At 45.5% G+C, this 26,212-nt stretch overlaps 1 protein-coding gene across 1 annotated transcript in view; it reads left to right on the top strand.

Annotated features, from left to right (window-relative positions):
* Fhl2 (four and a half LIM domains 2) overlaps positions 1 to 25,678 on the top strand; it is a 42,253-nt gene extending 16,575 nt beyond the window's left edge. The window contains exons 3-6 of the mRNA XM_055607774.1: positions 7,962 to 8,136; positions 17,681 to 17,850; positions 20,492 to 20,678; positions 25,078 to 25,678. Coding sequence (XP_055463749.1) covers positions 7,962 to 8,136; positions 17,681 to 17,850; positions 20,492 to 20,678; positions 25,078 to 25,229 — 684 coding nt within the window. The 3' untranslated portion in view covers positions 25,230 to 25,678. The remainder of the gene's footprint in view (positions 1 to 7,961; positions 8,137 to 17,680; positions 17,851 to 20,491; positions 20,679 to 25,077) is intronic.
* Positions 25,679 to 26,212: the final 534 nt, after the last annotated feature.

Below are 26,212 nucleotides of genomic sequence, written 5' to 3'. Positions count from 1 at the left end.
TCTTTCTTTCTTTCTTTCTTTCTTTCTTTCTTTCTTTCTTTCTTTCTTCCTTCCTTCCTTCCTTCCTTCCTTCCTTTCATTTGTGTTTGTGTGTGTGCATATAAACATATGTGGGTCATTGTGTGTTTGTGTAGCTATTAGAGGACAGCTCTCCTATGAGTCAGATTTCTTCTGACTTATAGGACCCAGGGATCAGGCCCAGACACAAGTTCCTCTATCAGATGGGTCATTCCTTGGCCTTTTTTCTCAGTTCTTAATGAGCGAACCACCTTTATAGATTTTCCATGGAGAATCTGTCTGTAGACTTTGCAATGAACACAGACATCTTGGGTACAAAGATTCTACTTGCCCCTCAGGATGCATTCCTGGGTTCCTGGTGGACACCTAAAGTTGTGATTCATACAAGTACAGAAGACCGTACTAACAGGTCAGCTGCCGAGGGCTGCATATACACGTGAGGACAGCAAACCAAAGAACAATTCATGCTCCATCTGGGATAAAATGTGATTTCTTGAGATTTTTGTCATGCTCCTCAGGATGTGTTGCAACCTAAAACTGAAAAAGTGTTTATTTCCAGAATTTTCCACTAATAATTTTATATTGTGGTTGACTACAGGCATTGAAAGTATGTAGAAAAGGGTGAGTATTGGATTTATTTGGACAATTAAAAAAAACACTATATTTAAAGGAAATTTAATAAATCTGGGCCTTCAGAGTGAGAAATAAAGCTGGCTGGGTTCTATAAAAAAGACCTCTCTGCTCAAGAAGTGCTGGCCTGCTCAAGGCAGGACCCTGAAGCAAATCAGCCTAGGCTTACACCTGGTTCCATCTTCAAGAAGCACTGTTACAGGCACCAGCTCTGCCGCCTATGAGCCTCCTTTCCTGTGTCTATCAAATGAGGTTGCTTACCTCACAGAACTGTCAGGGAAACTGACAACGTGAAGAAATTGTTCACCTCTGGAACAGTGTGTGGTAGCACCCTCTCTCCTGCAGCCCATTTCTCCAGACTTCCTTCGTGAGGATCTGAAAGAACATAGTGGATACAGGATCACCTGATAGTCTCAAAGCAGAGAGCATCTCAGCATGCAGGGCATAATTTGTGAGCAAGTACACTTACACTCTGAAATCAGACGGCTTGAGAAGCAGTTAGTTTGGGGAGATGACAGCAAAACATCTAGCTTGGGTGGAGAGTTGTGCAGAGGGACTGTGGGAAGGTAGCAGTAGAGACCTGCTGCCTAGAGTTAAAGCCACAAAAAGACCTGGGGCTTCCTTCAGGTCGCTGACTCTCCTAGGCCTCAGCTGAACTCAACAAGGTAACATCTGGAGACAAGCAAGAACCATGTCCTAGATTGGGAATGTACTCAAAGTGAACACTATAGCCTGAAGAGAAGTGTTCGTGCCGTTCTTCTGTGAGTATCACATTTTACTGCAGTTTATAATTTTCCTGTGAGTTCAAGATTAGCCGTAGTGTTTTATATTTTTCTGGGAAATATAAAAGCTCTTTTCTCTTCTTTTTACAATCTCTAGAAGACACCACCCCCATCATTTTCCATGCTGGGATGAGCATAGGGCTTTAGGCATGCTAAGCCAGTTCAACTACCCTAACCCTCAGCATCAAAGTGTTGTCAGTGTTCTTGATGTGTTATGGTCCTCCTCAGTATCTGAAAGAGACTGGGTGCAGGGTCTCTTTGTACTAGAATATGAAAGAAATCAAGTCTCTGATATAGAATAGTGCAGAATTTGCATGTAGCTACACATAGTCTCCAGTTGTCTATAAACTGTCTCTAGATTACTTGTGTACTCATAGCTGTATAAATACTATGTAAAGAATTGTGTCGTGTTATTTAGGGAATATTAGCCCCCCAAAATGTGCATGTTTAATATGATGAAATTTTTGTTTTGAATCTTTTCCATCTGTTGTTGATTGAACCCAAAGATCAGACTCTGTGGGTATCAGGGCCATTTGTACAAAACAAGTAGAAAAAAATGAAACAGCCAACACCAGCATGATGCTAGTCATGAATGCTCAAGTTTTATTTGGAGCTGTGACTCTGAGGAATGGAAAGATCATTTGGCACTGGGTCTTCATGATTAATATTTGGCATGTAGTGTCAGGTACTGGTCAGCTGTGACCAATCATCTCAGTTTTTTGTTTGTTTTTGTTTTTTTTTTAAATTATTTTTTGATATAATTTTGTTTATTTTTTATATTGATTACAGTTTATTTACTTTGTGTCCCAGCTGTACCCCCCTCCCTCCTTCCCTCCCATCATCTCAGTTTTTGACTGGTATTTTTTTTGAACTGTTTCTGAGCCTCAGGGCATCCTGGGACTAAGGCCTTTTCTCCCACTAAAAGATACTGAAGCTAAATGGGCCTAGAAGCCTCTCTATGCTCTGAAACAAGTACAGTCCATCCCAATCTTCTCACGTGCACTCTTTGCCCACGTCCTGATTAGTATAGGGAGCAGTGAGACCAGGTGGAAGCTGTGACATCACCAAGCGACCTCAGACTTCTAAAGAGCACAGCCAGACAGCTCCTGGAAGAGCTCAATGGCCTAATCAGTTAGGGTGGCTCTGCGTGTGTGAGTCTGAGAGAAATGCATGGGGTTGGCCGGGGTAATGGCCATAACTGTCACAGGGCAGGTGAGACATAGGCTGATCCTGTAGCTGAGCAGGCAGAGAGGAGGGAAGTGGATGGGGGAGTAAAAGCCTGGGGCTAGAGGAAGCCAAGGCTGGTGAGCATATTGAGATAGTCTGGAAAGGGCTGACACTGGTATGCCACCAAACAAACAAATAAACAAATCACAACAACAACAAAAACGATAGCATACTTTGGTTTGCTGAATCACTGAAGGTGGAAATATGGGGATGGGAGTGGGGGGAAGCTGGGGAAATACAGCTTCTTTTTTCATCCTTGTGTCAAATCTGCTCATACATAAGCATAAAGTTTTATCTCTAAGGGTTATTGTGTGGCTCAAAATAGGCAAGTTGAATTTTAGAAACCTATTTTCAGATCATAAGGGCCAAGGAAAGTTTAAAAGCACTATACAAAAATAGAGTGCTGGAATTCTTACTGTAGAGCTTTCAAGATGTTAAAATGTTTTAATAGGGTGTGGCGGCTCATGCCTGGAACCCTAGCTGATGGGAAGCTAATGAAGAAGAATGCTGAGTTTGAGGCTTGGTCTCCACAGTAAGCTCAAAGAAAGCAAGAAGACACAAGAAAAAATAAACTCTGATTTTCATTGCCATCTTCATGTGGACACTTTAGTGTGAGCAAGTGACACTTTCAGGCCACCACTTTCATGACCATGAGCTAACATTCCCTGGACAGTTCGTATGAAGCAAAAGCAGCTGCAAGCGTTTTACATATGTTAACTCCTTCTCCTGTCACAACCAATAGCAGGAACCCTACTTCTGGTTTTCAGAAGAGAAGTCTGAGCTTGAGAGGCTCAGTGCTTCTCTTCTCTTCAACCATGCAGCTGGCGGGTGGAGGGTCAGGGGTTTCCTTGGTCTGGCTCTTGGGCACCTGATCTTAATGGTTGGGTACCCATTATGGGTACCCATCCCATAATAGCACTCTTCATGTGACAACCGGCCCTCCTACTGCCTGCACACCTCACATATCCTGAGGTTCAGCCAAGAAGCTCATCACCATCTCTAGATGGAACAGGGGAAGGGTCGGTCCGATCCACACTGCCCCACAGGCACACACCCAGGGCCTGCCAGCAATGGTACTGCAACTCCGTTAGTGGTATTTTTCTTTCGGGTCCACCACTGAACTGAGGAATGTAATAAGAGGTTGGTATTTACCTTCAGAGAAAATGTTTCTGTCAGAAAGGTTTAAAAATGATCAGTTCCCTGTGCTATCTGTGGTGAGCGTGTGTGTTCATGCAAGAGGTGCAGGCGACTTAAGAAGACCCCAGAAAATGCTGAGATCCCTGGTCCCAGGAAGGCAGCAGGGAGGGCTCTGCCCAACTCTTCACAGGCCTCCAGTGATCTCTGTGTGCTCTCTAAGTGGGATGGGACTCCTCTCTCCCATCCCCTTTCCCCCCTCCCCCTCCCTCTCCCCCCTCCTTCTCTCCCTCTCCCCCCCTTCACTTTTGAGCAGCCAGAAAGAAATGGTAGCATCAGGTGGAGGCAAGTGTGAACTGTCACAGCCAAGGGCAGGCACCTTCCGGTGTGTGGATGAGACTCTGGAATGCCGCAGGAGAAGTAATCAAGTCAGTAGAGGCTGTGGCCTTGGACAGGTCTAAAGTCCTACATTGATGCTTCCATCTAAAGGAAACGACAGTGCTCATATTTACCTTATTTACTTATTTACCTTATCTTACCTTATTACCTTATCCCAGGCAATATGACAATGCTCATACTACCTTAAGGTAATACTTTCAAGGATCAAATGACCATCAGCAAGGCAGTCTGCTTTTGTGGCAGGATTGTTCACTATGGGAAGAAAAATGAGCTCCTGTAACACCTTAGAACCCTTAGAGCATGCAGCTAGCTTTTCTGCAAATGTCTCATTATATCAAAGGGCTCTGCCCTTCTAGGGCCTCATTAACCTGGGTGGGGACTGCTGACATCTGGTGGCTTTGCTTCCAAAATGTAGTTCTTAAAAGTTTCCTCCCCCGTTCTTGTCATTTCTGAAGGTTACCTCAAAATGCAAATCTCCTTGACCCTGGAGGTGGTTTGTAGGAGATGTTCTCTTTAAGTCTCAGGCATCTGAATACCTGGTTCCCAGTTGACCGTTGGGAAGGATTAGGAGGTATGGCCTTATTGAAAAACGAGTGTCACTGTGGGCAGGTTAAGGTTTTAAAACCCTTTGCCATCTCCAATGCATTGCACACTCTGCCTCCTGCTTGCTGTTTTGAAATGTGAGATCTCAGTTCTTCTTGCCAACATGATTGAGTTCCACCATCATGGATTCTAATTCTCCAAAACTTTCAGCCCAGTTAAATACTTTCATAAGTTGCCTTAGTCATGGTGTTTGGTCACAGGGAAGAGTGACTAACAAACAGCGTTGCTTTTCTCCTGCTAATAAAAATGACCCCTTGGTGTGCATTCAGTGGCTGCTCCTTGAGCAGATTGCTGCCCAGTAACCTTAGGCCGCCTTACAAAAGAGGCCTCTAACTTCTCTTTCACTCCTGTCCAGCAGGGAGCGACCGTGGAAAGCAGTCTGCAGCATTGCCGCCAAGAGCCCTCACTGGTGGGGTGACTTATCACAAAGGAAGGCCAGCTAACTTCTGAAAAAGCCATCTTTATCTAGTATGGTTCGGTGGAAACCACACCACAGCTTTGGGTTAGACTTTGAGCCCAAAGCCAGGGCTGGCTGCATGCCAGCTGTGTGACTGTGGGCAAGCTTTCCAATGTCTCTGAGTTTCAATACCAACTGTTTTTCAGGGCAGTGTAGTATTGTGAGCTTACAACATGGTCCTAATCAACAGTAATAGTGAAAATTTCTGTGGTTTATTTTTTACATTTGTGTTATTTTCTTTTCTACCTGTCCCCCTAAGGGGTTTTGTTTTAAAGATGGGGTTTATGTATGGAGAGAGTCCTGGTCTTACCTAATTCCAAGTGATAGCGATATATGTATATAATGTATCAAATCATATGTAATGATAACATATACATTGTATGAGTTTAGCAGTTTGCAGTGAGTTAACACAGAGACAGGTGGGCGCAAATTAAAGCAGTTTATACTGTATGTCACTTGTCAAAACCAACAACAAAGCACATGTGATCTCCCCACAAAAAAAATTCTAAAAATACTTTAGGTATTTAACCTGCAAAAGACAGGTTTAGGCTTCTACTCTCTTACCCCCTACTGTCATCATACATAGACTTGTGGGAGTCCAGCATGTTTGTAAGGCATTTCACTGGTCCCTTTCCTCAAGGGAGCACCTCACTGACACTCCTGAACCTCACAAAAACAAGGCTCTCTTCCTCAATGTCAAAGTCAGGGTTTCTAGTGCTGTGAAAAAAAAAATGCCATGACCAAAAGAAGCGTTCAGGGGAAGGGCTTGTTTCAGTTTACAGCTCTCAGGTCACACATCATCACTGAGGGAAGTCAGGGCAGGAACCTGGAAGCAGGACCAGATACAGAGGCCGTGGAGAAGGCATTCTTCCTGGCTTGTTTCCTCCCCATGGCTTGTTTAGCTGCCTTTTTTTTTTTTTTTTTTAATATAGAACCCAGGACCATTAACCCATAGTAAGCTGGTCTCTCCCACGTCAATCAAGAAAATACAGCACAGGCCTGCCCACAGGCCAGTCTTGTGGGGCATTTTCTCAGTTGATATTCCATCTTCCAAAATGACTCTACCTTGTGCCACGTTGATATAAACTGGCCATGCTTCTTTGAGAATATTTACACTTTTCTCACCCTCATTCCACATCAGCCTCCATTAGCAACAGCGCTTTCAGATGCTCTAAGAAGCCACCCCTTCTGCAGGGATGGTACTGGAGTGGCACCAAACATCTCCTAGAAGTGAAGTCAAGTAGGATGACCTTCTGGTCCTGTGGCATTCACCTCCTGAGTGCTGAGATTACAGGCACGCACGGCCACACCAAAGTTGTTCAGTGCTTTAGACTGGGCATGCTTACCAATGTGTATGTATTTGTTTCTGTTTGTGAATATGAGCACATGAGTGCAGGTGCCCTGAGAGGCTAGAAGGGGGTGTCAGGTCCCCTAGAGCAGGAGCTATAGACAGTCGTGAGCCACCTAGTCTTGATGCTGGGAACTAAACATGGGTCCTCTACACAAGCAATGCATGCTCTTAGCCACTGAGCCGTCTCTTAGCCCACCTAGTCCTACATCTTAAAAACAAAACAAAACAAAAAAACACCCTTTGGCTTGTTGCAAAGTGGTTACCAAATCAACTAACTTCAGTTTGGCTCTAGGTTCTGAGAACACGTTCAATGGAAGAGTCAGGGTTGGTGTTAGCAAAAGAGAACGTTTTGCCTGTTCACACCTCTCCTTGGTGTCACTCTGGTGCAGCTCACAGAGCTTTGGGTGTTTGCTCTTGGTGTGCTATGCTTGAGCCTTAGTCCAGGAAACATTGTGGCTTCATATTCTGTTTCTGCCTAGTTGATTAGTGGATGGTGGTGTGGGTTGATGGCTGCAATGGTAGGAGGAGACTTTCTAACTTGAAGCTGGGCATGAAAAGGCTGTAAAAGCTATCACTTTGCTCTGCACAAGAGCTTTCAAAATCACTAAGGCAAACATAGAGAGGTCTTTTATCATTTTTCAAGCAAGGCTATGGGTGGCATGAGGTTGAGGATTTTCTCCCCTGGACTTTTTGGTCATCCTTATCATTTACCCTGCTTCTATCTTCTCCAGGCCTTCCCCATATGTGCAACAAAGGCAACCCGGAGCAAACCCTCTCCTCTCTTTCCCTCAGAGGCAGCCGGTGCAGACCCTCCTTCCTCAGTGCTGACCATTTCCTTTCCATCCTGGCTCCCCTATTCATTCTTTTTCTTATTCTCACTCCATGTAACATTGAGGATGAAATGAACTCCATGCTGACAGAAACATGTCCTGATCCAGCTGGGCATAAACCTTCTCACCCTGGGCCTGGCCTGGCCCTCAGTGACATGAAGCTCTGACAGACACCCTGTCTCTGCACCCCACTCCCCCGTCCCACACTGTCCACAGAGATAGATGTTCTTTCTCTTTCCCATCTTCTCCCCAACTGCTGGCCCGGGATCCTGTTAACGCTTCGACACCCAGGGTCTCTCTGCCATGCTTGTGACCACAGGAGCCCATCTCTGACAATACTTCTTATAGGAAGTACATTTTACAAAAGCCACCCTCCATGCTCCCCTGCACACACACACACACACACACACACACACACACACACACACACACACTCCAGCCATGTAGTGCACCAAGGGACTTTGTACTGTGTGTCAGTAGCTTCACCTTCTCTGTCCTGCTTCTGACGATTTGTGTGTCTGCTCCTCCAGGACTTGTCCTACAAGGACCGGCACTGGCACGAAGGCTGTTTCCACTGCTTCCGCTGCGGGAGCTCATTGGTGGACAAGCCCTTTGCTGCCAAGGAGGAGCAGCTGCTGTGCACCGACTGCTATTCCAATGAATACTCATCCAAGTGTCAGGAATGCAAGAAGACCATCATGCCAGGTCAGAGCGCATGCCTTTCTTAGGGGCACACGGCACAGGAGAAGCACTTCTGGTGCTGAGCCAGTTTGTGATGGGCCGTGGGGAGGGAGTTTCAGTTGACCACAGATGCTGGTGATGATATTTCAGTGCTAGAAGAAGTGTTTAACAATCTAAGATGCAGGGGTGGGAGCTAGGCGGTGGTGGCGCACACCCTTAATTTCTGCATCCAGAAGAAAAAGGCCTTCAGATCTCTGAGTTCGAAGCTGGCCTGGTCTACAGAGCTAGTTCCAGGATAGCCAGCGCTACACAGAGAAACCCTATCTGGAACCCTTCCCCCAACAAAAATATGGGGGTGTGAGTGGGGTGAGGTGTATCATTAGGAGAAGTGGAATCTCCAGGTGGAACTCCTGTCCAGTCACTCCTTGGTATATTCACGGTCCAGCTACCAAACCCTACAAGTTCACAAGTACCCTATGCAAAAAACAAAAACAAACAAACAAAAAACAAAAAAAACAAAACAGCCTAATGCTTATATAGAACATTTTTTTTTTTTATATCATCTACAAGTGTTATATGAACACTGTTACACTGTGTGCTCTGGGAAGTAAGGACAGAAGTCTGTGTAAATTCTGTATGGATACAATTGTTTGTTTTGGTTTTTTTCTTTTTTTTTTTTTTTTTTTGGAGATTCTTGATCTGCAGTTACTTGGACATGCAGCCTGTGGCTAGAGAGAACTGACCAGTAAAAGAATGTCCGTGGTTCCCTGGAAATGCATCTCCTCCTCTGCCTCACTTTTCCCAGTACATGTGCTTGCTTGTTCTGCCCTGCTTGCTGAATTTGTACTCTGTTATTTCAGCAACGATGACTTGTTCCCGGCTGTGCCAGGACTGGCCGAGAGCTACATGCTGCTTAGCTGGGGCCTGAGAGCTGCACCCTCGGCCTGACCTCATGGAGTTATGTCCTAGGCAGACAGACATCAAAAAAGGACAGAACCACAACTGGGTTAAGAACTAGACATAATGATAAGGTGCCTCTTTTTTCAAATGCAGAGGGTGGGGTCAGGTCTCTCCTCTAAGTTTTGGTTTTATGTAAGAAAAGTGAATTTTTTTACTTTAAAAAGTGAGAGAACAAGCTCGGTCTAAGTGGTACATGCCTTCTCAAATCCCGGTTTGTCGGAAGCAGAGGCAGAGGAGGCGGATCTCTGTGAGTTAGAGACCAGCCAAGGTAAGTTAATAAGCATATGTGAAGGACTGGTATAGCTCAATAGTAGAGTGCTTGCCTAGCCTGTGGGTTTGAATACCATTACTGCAAAAACGCACACAAATACATATATGCAAATATGGGACCTAAGAAGCAAATCTTATACACATGATGTAAAGATGAGCATTAGAGCAGCTCAGAGGGATTCTGACGCCAAGCAACTAAGAAGGTGGTATGATTTAGAAGGTGGTAGGTTTATATTTAGAAGGTGGTGTGATTTAGCACAAGTGGTTGGATCAGGGGCCACTGTGAGGACTATCCTTTGCATGACCTATTAAAGAGTGTCCAAAGCCAGATCGTGTTGTTCTTGTGTCACGTAGCTACTAATGGGTGTGTAGCTTTGTGTAGCTTTGTATATAGATACACAGAGAGCAGAGACAGTCCATCCATGGAAGTATGGGCTCTCCCTGAAGGCTAGGTAGGTCAAAGCAGCAGTAGAAGATCACCTGCATTCGGCGGGGGCAGGGGGACTGGCAAGCTGACGGAGGATAGAGATATCTGTGAGCAGACAGGATTTAGGGAAGTGTAACTTTGGGCTTGTGGGCTCCCATTTGTTAATGTGGAGGGCACAGATCCTGTGCAGACAATGGCCCAAGCAAGGACATCAGGCGCCCTCTAGTGGCAAACTGAGTATAGACCGTGAGTTCAAATTGCTTACAAGGCATTATGTTGGTGCAGCCCTGAACCCGGGCAGTTGGGAAGCTGAGATAGGAGGACAGTGCTTTCCAGGCCATCCTGGGCCACACACAGCCAGAGTCTATGTAAGATAAATGAATAATTTAAGTTGTCAAGACAGCCTCTTTAGAATCCTTTAATTATAGGAAGGGTTAGAATCAAGGGGAAGCAGGCATATCAAGAAACTTTAAGTTGAGAGGTGTTGGCACAAGCCTTTAATGCCAGGACTTGGGAGGCAAAGGGGATCTCTGTGAGTTTGAGGCCAGCCTGATCTGCAGAGTGAGTTCCAGGAAGGCTAAGACTATACAGAAAAACCCTGTCTTGAAAAACCAAAAAATAATAAGAGGAGGGGGAAGGAGAAGAAAGGGTGAAGGAGGAGGAAGAAGAAAATCTTCAGAATCACCAGGTGTATAAACTGTGTGGCCCACAGGCTTTATGTGTCCTAAGACAGCTAACACATCTGTAGATCACAATATCATATTGCAGTGTCAATAGGTTCCATACCTTTGGGAGTACAGTAATATTAAGTAACCACTGAAATGTGTATGAGGTTTTAAAAATGTAAATTAACCTTGGGATTTTACACTTTAAAATACATATTGAGAAAATGATCTATGATTGTGATTTTAAGTTGAAATTTCCTAATGTATTAGCTATTTTGTGACCTAAGATATTTATAATTTTATAATCATTTATAATTTTACAAGCACTATTACTAATATCTATTATTTTAGCTTAGTTTTTCAATAAAGAATTTGAAGTTTGTTAATCAAAGAACTTTTAAGTAAAGCTATAAAACATATTAAATTTGAAAGTGAAGTCTAAAAGAAATTCGGTTTGCTCCACTGATAAATGAGAGCACCATAAAGTAATTTAAAAAGTTTATTTATTTATTTATTTGTAAATCACATCCAATGCCAGGTGAGCTCGAACACATCTTTCATCTCAGCACTCCATAGGCAGAGACAGGCAGATCTCTGAGTTCTAGGCCAGCCAGTTACATGATAAGTTACAGTCTAAAAACACCCACAAGAGAATAATGTTCAACTGAGAACAATATTGAGACTACATGTAATGGGGAGGGGTAGAAAGAATTGACTCCCCACACACACTGTGTCTTCCAAGTAGTTGGAACTACAGGTATCATTCTTGTGTCTGGCAAAGGAGGCCTACTTTCTGATACATTCGTGCTTTACATGTGGCAGGCAGTCTTCCTCACGTGGCAGAAGGGACAGGAAGAGGGTCCTGAGATGGTCTGTGACCACCCCCACAGCAGCAGCTCACAGAAAGGAGGAGCATGATTTGTGGGGTCAAGTGTATCCAGGCTCCAGTTATCAGCCACAGCAACCCCCTTCCACAGGCGTGTAGTCTTCTTTCCTGTGGCAGGGCCACGGTGAGCTCTTCACAGGGATGTGCATTTTGTTGGGAAGTTGTTGACATCCTTTATTTCTGTTCTGTCTTCCCCACCTCAGATACATTAACCATTTTTTACCAAGGAGAAAAAAATGTAAGACCCAGAAGCAGCTAATTCCTGCCAGGACTGGAGGGAAGGGACTACCCATTCTCCCTAGGAGTTTCAAAGTATTTGCCATCACTGCTGTGTGAGGAACGTAGGCAATCTGGCTGTTCAGTGCTGTCTGCAACATCTATTAGTGAATATGTGGTCATTCAGATAAAGAATCTAGAAAAACCCAGCCAGTTTTGGCTAATGAGTGAGCCTAAAGTCCCAGTGAGGGACAAAAAAAAAAAAAGAAAAAGACAGCTTTTGAGCGACAATACCTGAGGTTGACCTCTGGGTTCTACACATGGGTTTCATCCTCTCGCACACACAGAGAGACACACAGGAGAGAGAGAGAGAGAGAGAGAGAGAGAGAGAGAGAGAGAAGGTGGGGAGAGTTTAAGTCAAGGGTTTTGAGTTTGTAGTTCAATGGAGCAAATACTAACTTTAAGATCTAAAACAACCAATAGAATAATGCCGTGTCATTCGGTAGCTGGGTTCCATTGATACGTGAAGAACATGATTCGTAAGAGAGACAATTTAGAGTGGAATTCTGACTTGCGGTGCTGTGGGTATTCACAGCCTCCTACCTGCCAGTTAGCCCTGTCACTGAGCTACATTCATAGCACTCGAGCTCTGACCCTTCCCTGGGAGACTGGCTAACCAGCTACAGTTTCTGTTTTATTTTTGGCTTCCTTTGCTTTTGGCAAAGAAGAGGTACTGCAGAGTTCTGGGTGACAGACTGACATATGGGAAGTATTTGGGGAAGATATATGAGGCGAGAAGTAATACTTTTCCAAAGGAGATAATTAGACCTTCAGTAAGATAGATTCTTATTGCTGCAACGTTTTTCTGGTTAAGACGACTTTTAAACGATGGTGACATACTGTGACAGGGACAGAAGCACCCAGCCTGAAAGCACAGCTGAGGAGGGGAAGACAGAGCTGCATGGCAGTCAACAGTGGTGGAATTTTTAAGCAATATTAATTACAAACTTGGGGCACAGGTGGGGCATGATCATGGGCATTGGAGCATTGCCCACTGAAGGCTGGTCTCTCCCACAGTGATCATCATCAACCAAGAGGCTTGTCTACAGGACAATCTGATGGCTTAGAAATTGAGGCTCCCTCATTTCAAGTGAGTCTACGTCATATCATGTTGGCAAAAGCAGTCAAACAAACAAAACCAGCACAAGACTCTATCTTAAAAGAAAAAAAAAAATTAATTATATCTTTGGTAGTCTGGCTGGAGAGATGGTCCAGCCATTAGTACTAGTTGACCTTCCAGAGGACCTGGATTCAATTCCCAGCACCCATAGAGCAGCTCTCAAATGTCTGAAACTCCAATTTCAGAGGATTGAAAACCCTCACACCAATAAACAGAAACACACACACACACACACACACACACACACACACACATATTAGTCTTCTAAACAAGAGCCCAGAGAAATCAATTTACAGTTTCTCTGGTGGGCAGGATCTCTCTAAGAACATCCCCATGCTTGCAGCTCAGTCACACAGCTCAGCCAGCCACACAGCTGCAGCCCAGCCACACAGCTGCAGCTCAGCCACACAGCTCAGCCAGCCATACAGCTGCAGCCTAGCCAGCCACACAGCTGCAGCTCAGCCACACAGCTGCAGTAAGCCACACAGCTGCAGCCAGCCACACAGCTGCCACCCATGTCCAGGCTCTACTTACTTCTGTTCTCCCCTTTTGGCTTTGTTTCTTCACGTTAGCAGTGTTCCACCACCTTCTATGTGACTTCTGCAGACCCCCAGTTCTTCCAGCTTTCCCTATCCTTCATATCCAGAGGACCAGTGCTAGGACCCTTTGTGCCTGGGAGCAGGCAGGCAGGCCCTGGGAAAGTAAAGGGACAGAGGAAGAACTGGGGTTTGTAGAGAGCAGCGTGGCCATCTCCACCGGTGAGAGTTTTGTGCTTCTTGATCCATTACACCAGCATGGGTGCAGGACAAGTGGACAAGGATGCTCACACATGCAGTGTGGCTCATTTCCTTTACTTGGGTTCTAGGACATCGATGTGAAGGTAGAGGGCCGAGGAGTCCCTGAGGCCTTTGCTGTAGCGAGCACACAAAGCATACACACACCCTAGCAGAGGAGAGAAGAACAGTCCTGGGGCCCATCCCAGTGAGGCATCTCTGTATGGTCCATTGTGCTGGGAGAAGAACCTGAGTCTTCTTTGCTTTATGCCCTAGGTGTGGCTAGGAGCTATGTGGGCCTTGGTCTGCTCACCTCACGGGGAGGCCATGGTCTGCAAGACTCTCCTCTTTCAGTGCATGGTTAAGTGAGCCCTGTTAATCGGTGTTAATTTGAATATGGAAGCAGTGTGGCTGATGGGACCTTTGTACACTGCAGGACATGTGCTCTGACTTGCTGTTCTCTGCTCCCCATGAAGCCTCTCTGCTGCTGGTGTTGTCCTTGCTGAACAGCAGGCGGGCCATGGGAGACTAGTTTGTTTTGTTCCACCCTGGCTCCTGCCCTGGACTCCTGGCTCTCCTGGGAAGAAATGACAGGTCTGAAGTCACAGGCTCTCACAGGGACATCATATCCCCTCCCAACAAGTCTTAGAAATTTGTCTGCCAATGATTCATTGAAATTGTTTTAAAGTCTCAGTTCAGGGCCCGTTGAAAGACTAGAACCCTTAGCACCAGCCATGACAGGGCTCTTCAGAAGTTTCACTATCTTTGAGAGAGACTCATGACAGTCTGTTAGTAAGCCCAGAGGTACAGGTGTGTCAAGACTGGCCCATGAGGTGATGGATGGAAGGTCTGACATCCAAGGAGCATCCTCCACACTGCAGCTTTCACCAGAGCATCCAGATTCCACAGGGCTAGAAGCATAGATGCTTTCTCTGAATTGGTCTTTAGAATTCCCACCCTTGAGGAAACTTTGGTCTTTACTCAGAAGGTTTTCAGCTGATTGGGCGAGACCTCTCTCTTGCAAGGGGTATAATCTGCTTCATTCTAAGTCTGCTGGCTGCAAACAGTAATCACATCTAAAAATCACATTCACAGCAGCATCCAGACCAGGAGATTTGTTTTTACTGTTTATATTTTAGGAGACTGAGTCTCTCTGTGTTGCCAGGCTTGCCTCAAACTCTGGGCGCAAGTGATCCTCTTGCCTCAGCCTTCAGAATAGCTGGTACTACAGACGTGACTGCATAGAAATGGCCCTGATTTGATCACTGCTCACTGTTTATAATCATCGCCTAGAGTTGTATTACTCTATTAGATAAATGGATATCAGACACCAATTAAAACATAATGCAAAAAAACCAGGTGAATAGTAGGCAGACTTCTGAGGAGTAGATTCATATTGACTGGACAGAGGCTTAGTCCAAGTCCTACTCCTTATCCAGCTCCATACCCCACACTGGCATGACAGGAAACTAGAATTTCATCATAAGCCAGTCTGCACAACAGGCTAGCCCTCTGTCAGCAGGTTCCTTGCTGATCTCAGAGGCAGGAGGGTTCAAGAAGGCTCAGCAGCTCTAATCTTGCACCCACACGTTCCTGATTCTGCATTCATTTGTTTGGATGGGAATAGGACCAGGCTAGCCACATTGTATGGTAACTCTGCCCTTTGTTGCTATCAGTTTTACTTCAGGGCCCAGCATGATGGCGTATATTTGTGATCCCAGAACTCATGAGATAGAGGCAGAGGGCACACACCAAGAGTGAACCACTGGAGATTTGTAACTGACTGTATTCCATGAAAAATCGGTTGGTGGCCTGCCTAACACTAACAGCCCAGAAAGTCAAGAGTAGGCATCTGAGGTATACATGGTGGTAAAGGAGCCAGCCCCTGGGTGCCAAGGAAGCGCACTTTAAAACTACCCATTCCCAATTGTTGAGTGGCATTTTCACTTCAGGATCCATCGCCTGAGGACAAACTGTGTACCTCTACTTTAAAAGTCGCTGTGTTGCCCACACATCATGTGCCCTGCACATTTTGCATAGTCTGTATAGAGAACCAGAATTTCTGCTCTTGGAAAAGTTAGGAGCTGAGAAAGTGACCCGAGAATTCTGTCTAATGCCTCTGTAATAATCTCAGGGCACTGCTGGCGCTTCAAGCACGGGTCTCTCCTGACTGGTCTCCCACCAGCTAAAATACAGCCCAAGCCTTGCAGTGTTTATTAAGAGCTAAGGACTGGTTCATGGCTGCTTGCATAATTCTGTGGGTCTGGAGCAGCGGGCCACTTCCAGCTACCTAACCCCATTCCTGGGGCCTAGGTTGAAGCCTGAAGGATTGCCATCACTCAGCCCGTATTCTACTTCCTTTATATGATCCTCACCACTGAAAAGAATCTCCCACCAAATCCACAAAAGCCAGATGTGATACTGCATGGAGAATCCCCACTCTAGAGGCTGAGACAGGAGGATTGTGAGGTCAAGGCCAGCCAGGGCTAGATAGGAACACCTTATACTTTTTTAAAAGCCAGAAACATGTTTTGTTTTGTCTTGTTTCCGTTGCAAATAACACAGTGTCTGTCACAAGCTCAGTCATTCTGCAGCTCCTCTGCTGTTGTGAAAAGAACACAGACCATGACAGTAAATGTTTGGGCTTGCCTGTGCTCTATTTTTTTTTGTGGGCCCTGGTATAGTCCTTCCTAGCACATAAGCATCCCCCTTAGCTCAATTCTCAATACCATAAAACAGACAGCAGTGTGAGTGTGGCCCACAGACTGTGGTCTGTCCCTAAGGTATTGCATACAAGAGACCCTCTATTTCCTTCCCGTAACTTTTCCATTCTACTGCATCATCAAAGGATGCTTGCACAGAGCTTCAGGTCTGAATTCGCTCATTTTATAAATATACACACATGTTAGGGTATATGAAAAATCAGCCGATAAATGCAGTGTTTGCTGTTGATGGAGGGGTGAAGAAAAATGTGTTTCTGTTTTCTAGGACATGCTGATGATGAGTGGTAGACACGTCCAATGCCAGTAGTGACGAGAATAGATTTAGTTCTAGCTCACAGCACAGTGTGGAAAACCAGAGGGATTCACCACAAATGCTCACCCAGCCAGTTACACACAGCAGGTGTTGCAGGAGTGTCTCACTGTAATGGGCTGGAGATCATCAATCCCACAGACGTTCATTTTGTTTATTATTCTCTTGTGTGTCTGTGTCCACACGGTGTGTGTCGGGGTGGGGTATGCAGAGGCCATGATGCACTTGTAGGGGTCAGAGGACACCTTTTGGCTTGCTCCTTCTATGGTGGGGTCTGGAGATCTGAGTCAGGTTGTGAAGCTCTCACAGCAGGAATATTTGCCTGCTCAGTCACCTCAATGGCCTCTAGTCATCGCTGCTCCACTGTGAGCCAGGGACGTTGATTAATGGAAGTACAACAGGAGAATGTACAGTGTTCCCTCCATCTTTAGCGAGCATATTCTGAAACCCACCACTGTCAGTTCTAAGCCTGCATTTACTCTGCTTTATGATAAAATTTGTTTTGGATACAATAAAACTAAGTAAAACAAGGTTATCTGAAGTCAAGGACTGTGATACCATGATAGTTGGTCTTGCAACTGTGGTGGGTGGGTAGCATATACGGTGTGGGCAACAGGGCAATACCCATCCTTGAAGACTGGATAGGGCGATGTGATATCTCACCATCAATATGCTGTGCGATTTTCTTTAATGAGTGAATTGTTTATTTCTGGAATTTTCCATTAAATATTTTCAGTTTGACCACAGATAACTGAAACCATGGAAAGCCAAACCCTGAGGACACACAGATTGTTATTTTCACTATGTAGTGGCCTTTAGCAGCACCACCCCAAAAAGAATTAGCTAAACTGTGCTGATTTCATTTATGTTTTACAATGTAGAAAGACACTTACGTTTTAATTTTTATTTAACATTTCCACCCACCATATTTAAGGTAAACTTCAAGTTCCTACCATATAACATATTGTTCTAGGATTACATGTATAGCGTTAAAACAAAAGGCATAATAGGAATCATCTCCAGTTAGAGGTGAGCCTGCTAGAGCAGAAGAGGCTTGCCACATCATAAAACTAAGTGGTAGCAGGCTCTGGCGGCACACTACTGGGACTCCAAGCCAGTCTACTGACAGCTGTTGATTTTTCTTGCCTCTGACCACAGGTACCCGCAAGATGGAATACAAGGGAAGCAGCTGGCATGAGACCTGCTTCACCTGTCATCGCTGCCAGCAGCCCATCGGAACCAAGAGCTTCATACCTAAGGAGAACCAGAACTTCTGTGTGCCCTGCTATGAGAAGCAGTACGCCCTGCAGTGCGTGCAATGCAAAAAGGTGCTCCTCCAGGGCCTTGCCCTTCTCAGCGCCCATCCTTGGCCTAGCTGTCATGAAGGAATATGTGTCACATCTCTATGCTATGAGAGCTTGGCCATTCCTGCCCTGCACCTTTGTTCTTGTGGGCGTCTGTGCATTGATCTATTGGGTCTGTGATCTGTTTTTTTTTTTTTTTTTTTTTTTTTTTTTTTTAAAGGGTTTACTTTTTGGGAAAAAAAAAAAAAAGTGCCTTCCAGAACATTTCCAAATGTTTATGACCTGATGTTGGAGGGAAACTCCCTATCTTAACCTGTCTCTGTTATACTGATCTAGAATAAACAAGAACCACAGAAGTGGTCTGCCACTCTCTCCCACATACAGCTCCATAGATGGTGGCATTTCCAGGGCCCAGTGCCATTAGGACTCACACCAACCTGTTAAGACTTTCCCCTTCCTCATTTCCCTGCTCACCTGTGCCCTCTCCCTCCCTTTACCTGCTCACCTGTGCCCTCTCCCTCCCTCCCTTTACCTGTTCACCTGTGCCCACTCCCTCCCTTCCTCCCTCCCTTCCTTCCTCCCTTTTCCTGCTCACCTGTACCATCCACCACATTTATGGTTGTTCTTTGCTGGACTTACTCCTGCACTCTAAGTTCTTGTTTCTTCTGGGGTATCTTTCTGCTGTCAGCCACCCCTTCTGGCTTGGAAACAATTTGGTCTCTTTCAGTAAGGTTCATCTTGATGTGGTGGGGGAAGCTCATTTGTGGGTTTACCCATCATGAACTCTGTGAGCAAGGCAGGTAGCCCTTCCTGAATGTTCATTCCTGTATGTTTGACGGCCGTACACACTCTATATTTGTACATACGCATAACAAAAACCCAAGTACTGTTTAGAGGTCCTTGACCTTGAGCTCAGCCCTACTGTCAGGTCTACAAATCTGTAGACACCCCTACAAACTCCACATTGCAATACCATGATGGCATTCCCTGTGGCTTCTTTAGTTACCCCTTCCTGTCATCTGCCTTCCTGTGTGGTCCTTTTAGTTGCAAAAGTGCAGGTGGCACAGCCTTATGGGCACATGCCTTTGAATGTGTGCTACCTAAATACACTCATGGCTTTCAAGCTAGACACATCCCTCCTTGGACAAGGAAAGAAGCCCTGAGGTACTAGGTCGGAGGCCAGGAAGGACATTCAAAGGCTGGGTTTTAATCTAGGTGAGAGTGCTCTGCAGGAAGCAGGTTGTCCTGATATGTGTGCTATGAGACAGGACAGATTGTTCACAGAGTAGGCAGCCAAAGGAACTAGCTAACCTGGGCAGGGGTGAGGGCTGCAGGTGTTTAGGGAAAAACATGGCTCCAGGAAAGCCATGCTTAAGCTGAAGTGAAGCTGAGCCTGCTGATGTGGTGGGAAAAGGGGTGGAGGGTGTGAGGAGGTGTGGAGGGATGGGGGAGTAGAAGATATGAAGAAGGTGGAGTGGTGGGAGGGGTGAATAAAAGGGGGTGAAGAGAGCAGAAGGGGTAGGGGTAGGTGGGGGAGGTGGGGTAGTGCAGGGTATAGGAGATAGTGGAGTATGAGTGGGTGGAGGGTGCTGGATCCAGAGCACAGAGGGAGGAGCAGGGAGGACCCCCAGGCAGACTAAACATGCATGTTTCCTGTATCTCACAGAACATGGAGACCCAGAATATTTTCCATAAATTCTATCCCTGGGGCAGGGGAGTTACAGGCAAATGATTTCTGATGTATGGGAGTCCTGATTCTACTTCTTGCCTTGCTGTTAACCAGCTCTGACTTAATTCTTGGGCAGTGCCTGGTCAAAGTTCCTTCCTCTGTAGCATAGAAATAGCATCTTGCTGCACTAGCTTCATACAGGAACCCCAGCAACTGCCAAATGCTACTACACCATTCAAAAGTAAAAAGCACTAAAATGTAGCCTGGAGTATTTTCATTTCATCTTCTGCATGTCTAGCTGAGACCTATTTAGACTGGCCATGACTGAAATTCACATGAAAAGCAATATTTGGAGGTTGCAGGATGCATTTGTGGTATGTAAGCTGTTTATCACTTGCAGCTTCTTCACAAATCTATGACTGTGAGACAGGGTTTGGCTCCCACGATGTGGCCTCTTTGGGCCACACCAGCCGATCTCAATTCCAGGTGTCTTTAAGCCTCTCCCTTCCTGACCCTCCAGTTACTGTACAGGCTGAGCAAGAGACCAGATCAGGAGAGCTTACTACTTGCTGGAATTTGAAGGAAGGTTCCACAGAGATTTGTTTCTCTCTCTGTCACTCCAACTTCCTAGACAGAACTGAGGTGCTGAGGTCTCTAGCCATGTCTTGCTTCAGCTGCAGGGCTACTCAGAAGGAGGGGTCAATGTCTTCAATATTGTCACTTCCCTATTTGGGATGGTGACCATGCCCCATAGCACCCATGCCCTCTGTTCCCCCTCTGACACCTGAAGATCCAGCATCAGCAGGGAGAAAGCAATAGGAGTGGTATGGACGGTAGCACGAGGTGCCTGAGATATGATGTTTCTTTACAGCTTCAACAAACTGGACAACAAAGTGTGGGGGGTGGAGGGCTGTCTCTCATCATCCACTGGCAACAGCAGTGACAGATGTCTACTGGAAATGGGTGGGCCCTGACTCTTCCATTTGTCTCCCCTAGCCTATCACCACAGGGGGTGTCACTTACCGGGAGCAGCCCTGGCACAAGGAGTGCTTCGTGTGCACAGCCTGCAAGAAGCAGCTGTCTGGGCAACGCTTCACGGCACGGGATGACTTTCCCTACTGCCTGACCTGCTTCTGCGACTTGTATGCCAAGAAGTGTGCTGGGTGCACCAACCCCATCAGCGGTAAGTGTCCCAGGAAGGCAATCCCAGGGCACAGGCTTTCCGCTTCCTGGAGCAACATGAAGGCCTAGAGTGTTAACACCCTGAGGCTCTGAGCCCAGCACACAGTTCTGCCCCTCTGCTGCCCATCCTTGGGACACAGCTGGTGACTGGTGACATTCCCTCAAGCCTGGTTATGGAGAACCATTAGCCTGTCATTGAGTGTGTCTGCTTGGGTCCAGGAGTCTGTTATAGTCATGTGAGCGAAATTAACGGTGTCTTTCAGCCTCAACAGCAGACCTAGTATTTGAAGTGTCCAATGGCATCTTGGTGAGATTCTTCTGATCAATGACCACAACTCGATGGGGACACAAGGCACATTCTGAGCATTTTATTCATAGCATAGTCCCTAAAGAGTTTGAGAGTGAGAGCCCAAAATGTGCTTGGCTGGCAGACCAGTATCAGAATTAAGATGCTAAAGATATTAAAGGTGATATAGATGGCTTCAGCCCTTAATTGTTAATTAATTAATTGTTAACAGTCCCTTAATTGTTCACCACCCGCCAATCAGGTGGCGATCGAAAAGTGCAGGTGTTCTATCACATGTTTCCTGAAGTGGATTTTACAACACCATTTATTCAGACCATCCGTCCTTGTTTGCTTTTTATTGCTCCGATAAACACCATAAAAGAAGTAAGAGCAGGAACCTGGAGGCAGGAATTCAAGCAGAGCCATGGGGGGTGGGGGGTGCTGCTTACAGGCTTGCTTTCCATGCCTTGCTCAACATGCTTTCTTGTATAGCCCAGGACCTCCTTTCCGGGCTGGCACTCCCCACATGAGGGCCATCCCACATCAACCACTAGCCAAGAAAATACCCACAGACTACTTGCCTCCTCCCCCATAACTCTTGTTTGTACAGAGTTGACAGAAAGCTAACCAGCCCACCATCTCTTCGTCACTGATGCACAGTCAGCAGACATATCTGGCAGGGAGCAGGAGCCACACACTTTGTCCTGTGGCTTCACAGACACACTCGCACCCCACTCTGTGCCTTGTTTGTTAGAACCAAGTCTCGTGTTCCTGCAGACTTTCCCAGCTGGCATGCCTTCGGCATGTACCCAGAGCTCATACCTTATTTGCATGTAAAATCAAAATGTATAAGACAGTTAAATTTTCCTTGGTTGAGCCATCTGATTCTAGTGGCTTAGACACTATATTTCCCTTGAACTTACTTAGGGAGGAAAATGGGACCTTTTCAGTGGCATCTTTGCTGCCATTCTCATAATTTCTGATAAGAAAATATTTCCAACACTTTATACTTTGTAGAAAAGTAGTATAAATGTGAAGTACTTTATTATTAGACATGGATATTCTCTGCAGTTATAGTTTGGACAAAAAAAAAAAGCATAATTCTTCCTTTCAAACAGCAGAATTGATTCTCTGAAAAGCAATGATTGCTTTTTTAAAATACATATATAATTTTGAAATTTCAAATAAAATGTGCTTTCAGCCAGATTTCCAAAGACTTACACACACTGACTTGATGAAGTTTCAGATAGGTCCTCAGTGCTTTTCCTCTTGAACACAATTTAAGCTGCTTTTATGAATAACTGGAAAACACTACAATTTTATGTACAGTGATGCTTACTTCTCACCTGTAATTGATCCCATTATCTATCCACATAGAGCTACAAACATGTCTACTCTTTAAAATTGATTTGCAACTTAATTCAATACCATGTTGCTTTTAGTGACCCACACACAGATGTGCACAGAGCTGCGGAGGTTTGAATGTCCAGACACCCTTGCTTCTCACTGACACTGGACAAATGAAGCGCTGCCTCCATTTACATCTCCCTCCTCCTTTTTCTCCTCCCCCCAAAGCAGGGTTTCTCTGTGTAGCCCTGGCTGTCCTGGTACTCTCTCTCTGTAGACCAGGCTGGCCTTGAACTCACAGAGATCCACCTGCCTCTGCCTCCTGAGTGTTGGGATTAAAGGTGTGTGCAGGACCTGGGCTGCAGCCCCCCCCCCCCTTAAATACATGTCCTTTAGAAGACACATCCAGTGAAATAGGCTTGGTTTTGCCTTAACAGAAAAAGTGCATTAGAGAGGGTTCAGTAAAGCATTCTAGTTTTGTTGGCCGGTTTTAATGTCAATGATTCTAAATTATATTAAAGTGTCTCATATTCAAAGAGAAGCACACGTAGAGTAACATTTGAGTTGGTCATTTGAAACATGACAAAGGATTTTAGAAACCTATTTTGCCTTTCTTAAAAGCAACAGTTCAATATTTGTTAATTTAGTCTTGTTAGGGGCACTATAGGATAGAACCAGCATGAAAATGCGCAGTGAACACACACATATGTGAATTAATATATTGCATATGTTTATTGCATGTTTCCTTTGGGAGCCTTCCCTTTGTCCTGTTTGGCTCCTGTTTCTACCTCTTGTTGCATATGCCAGCATTTCCAGGCAAAAGTAGAGGCGCTTAACCTGTGAGGCGCTTAAGCCGGGACTCCTGCCCTCCATGTTGTTCTCACATCTTTCTGCACACACACACTTCACCACCAGCGTTCCTCTCTACCCCAGCTCTCTGCCATAGACCTTTACAAGAGTGTGAGGAGACGTTTGGAATGGCAGCGACTCCAGGTGTCTAAAGTCCTCCTGGAGGGGGGCCGTAGGATGACTCCATGGTGGAGAGTACTGGATGCTCTTTCAGAGAACCTGGGTTCAAGTCCCAGCACCCATATGGTAGTACACATTGTCTGTAACTCCAACTCCAGGAATTCAACACCCTCTTCTGGCCATTTACACAAACATGGTGCACAAACATCTATTCAAGTATACACATATAAATATTAAAATAAAAATCTCAAGAAAAATTAAAAAGCATCAGGTTTGCAACTCACTCAGATCCATGTGCTAAGAAGAGACACTACCATTTCCCAAGCCTCAACTCTGGGAACTTTCCAGAGCTTTGTAGGTGATTCAGAGGTATAGAAAAGTTACGATGGTAGGCCTGAAGCACAGATTGGGTTCTGCCCAGGGCCAGCACCATGGCTCTGGTTCTAGGAATAGGAAAGCTGGATACTCAGTGTTTTTCCCCCCTTGTGGTTTTGTGGATCAAACACAGGGCATCACACATACTAGGCAAGCAAGCACTCTGCCATTGAGTTTTATCTTCAGCTTCAGCTCTAGGAATTTGCCTTTTTGTTAGTTTGTTTTTGTTGTTGTTTTTGTTCCTTTTTAAACTAAACGTTATTTAGGGAAAGAGGGCTGATGAACTTTGCTGGTGTGTCCTCCATCAGGAGCCGAAGTGGCCTTTTGAAGGACACAGGTACTTCTTTGAAACCCATGCTAAGACTTAGCTGGCCTTGGCATAGCTTGCCAAACAGGAGAAGTCTGACATGTTCCCAGAATGGAGGGGCTTGTTACATTATCTGGTGAGTGAGCATCTTTGTAAGTCTGAGAACTTGGTAATAGCAGTGTAGGTGGAGCTACTTTGTTACAGTATGGTTTATCGCACCAAACATTTGACAACTGAAATTCATCATCTGCATTTCGCCAGAACAAATGGCAACTACGACATAAGTCCATGTGTTCCATCCTTCTTGTATCAGGGTGTCCAATGGCCATATAGACCCATTGTTGACAGTGCAATCAGCCCCTGTGTACCTTAAGCACGTCATGGAGGCTAGTCAAGCATGAATTAGAAAAAGGATGGAAGTGAAATGTGTTAGCTTTCTTGTTTACCAATACTGGAACCCAGGCTGTGGCTCATTGGTCAACCACTTCTGAAGCATTCCTGACCCTGGCCCCGCCTCCAGCACTGTGAAAAGATAAAACTGTGGTTTTGCTCAGTCCTTAACACTTTAAGGGGCAGCTCTGGCCTGTGATGTGGCCTTCCTTCACTGTGCTGTACCCTGACTCACTGACTCCCTTCTCTCATCCTCAGCTCCTGCTTCTGGGTCATGCCTCTGCAAGCTGGTCTTTCCTAGCCCTTCTCTTCTGCCTCACTGCATCCACTCCATTTGTTATAGCAGTCAGCAAAGGCAAAAGGAATCTGCTCCCTTATCGTGTGGGGAACAGGTTTCATTTCAGGAGAAAACAGACAATAATCAAGGAAACAGCAGACTTTTCTTTCTACAGTGCTGGGGGTGGAAGCCAGGTGCTTACACCCCAAAGGCAATTGCTCTACCACTGAGCTACACACCCCGACCAAACCCAGGCTTTTTCAAGTATTATCACACCCTTGTTGGAACTGGCTTCTGTGTGTGTTTTTCTGATGACCCTGAGTTCCTTGAGGCTTTGGAGGATGGTGGTTAGGTGTGAATTCTCTGCTCTCAGCTGCTTGTCTGAAGCTCACTGCTTTGCTGCAGTCTGTCACCTGGACACACCTCATCTTGTGTTCTCCTGTGCACAGGTCTTGGTGGCACAAAGTACATCTCTTTTGAGGAGCGTCAGTGGCACAGCGACTGCTTTAGCTGTAAGAAGTGCTCCCTGTCCCTGGTGGGGCGAGGCTTCCTCACTGAGAGAGGCGACATCCTCTGTCCCGACTGCGGAAAGGACATCTGAAGGCAGCATGGAAGCCACAGCCTGTGGTGCAGATTCAGCGTTTTCTTTCTTAGCCAGGCAAAGCTATGTTCTGGTTCCCACCAGCCACCACGAGGCCTCCTCTCACTGCTCTGGCTTCATGTTTCCTGAAACCCTTTAGTTCTCTGTACCACTTCAGTCCCAGGGGCTTGAAAACCCGTCTGTAAATCCTGGATGGGAAGATGGCTTGGAGTTTCATAGAAATTCAAGGCAGATTAAATGAAAAAGTCCTGAGTGTCTCTATACTGCATCCTTCTTTCACGGCCTATTTAAACTGCAATTAACATTTGTTATGAACTTGAATTGTGTTTCAAGGGAAAGCTGGGATTTGCAGCTTTGTAACTTCCTTTTTGTGTAAAACCTAGAGTAAGATTTATGTGACTTACAATAAAGTTATTCAGAATAAAAAGCACAGTGTGTGAAATAATGATTAAATGTTAGAGTCTTATTTTAAATAACATTTTTGAGGGTACAGTGGCCATGGCCTGTAGTACATTCTGTTGGTCAGTGTAGTTTGGGCTGGGGTGGTGTTTGTCAAAAATGCACCACTCGTTGTTTCAAGAAAGCCTTCTGGTAACATCATTCTTCCCATCACTAACTTTTCTCCCACACAAGGGCTCCTTGTGTTCTCCTGGAACACAAACATTTTAGATTTGATGTATAAACCTGTGTTCCAAAATATGAATGGCAGCAAGCCTAGAAGGCTAATGACAGGAAGCCCAAATTCTGAGTCACTTTCAGTAGCAGAGCTTTGCTCTGTCCCACTGGCACAGATCTCTGTAAGCACTGCCTGCCTTCTCATCCATCAAGTGAAGATACAAGCAACATGAATGAGGCCAGAGACAGTACCTGGCTCCTTTAACACCCTCAGCTCAGCACCCCCGCAAGGGAAAGCACATTGAGGCACTGAGATCTTTAGTGTGTGTGTGTGTGTGTGTGTGTGTGTGTGTGTGTGTGTGTGTGTG

Source organism: Psammomys obesus, unplaced genomic scaffold (genome assembly GCF_907164565.1).
Source record: "Psammomys obesus unplaced genomic scaffold, mPsaObe1.curated_primary_1811, whole genome shotgun sequence".
NCBI classification, from domain to species: domain Eukaryota; kingdom Metazoa; phylum Chordata; class Mammalia; order Rodentia; family Muridae; genus Psammomys; species Psammomys obesus.
The sequence above is the reverse complement of the archived record's forward strand: the minus strand, read 5'-3'. Positions and strand labels throughout refer to the sequence as shown.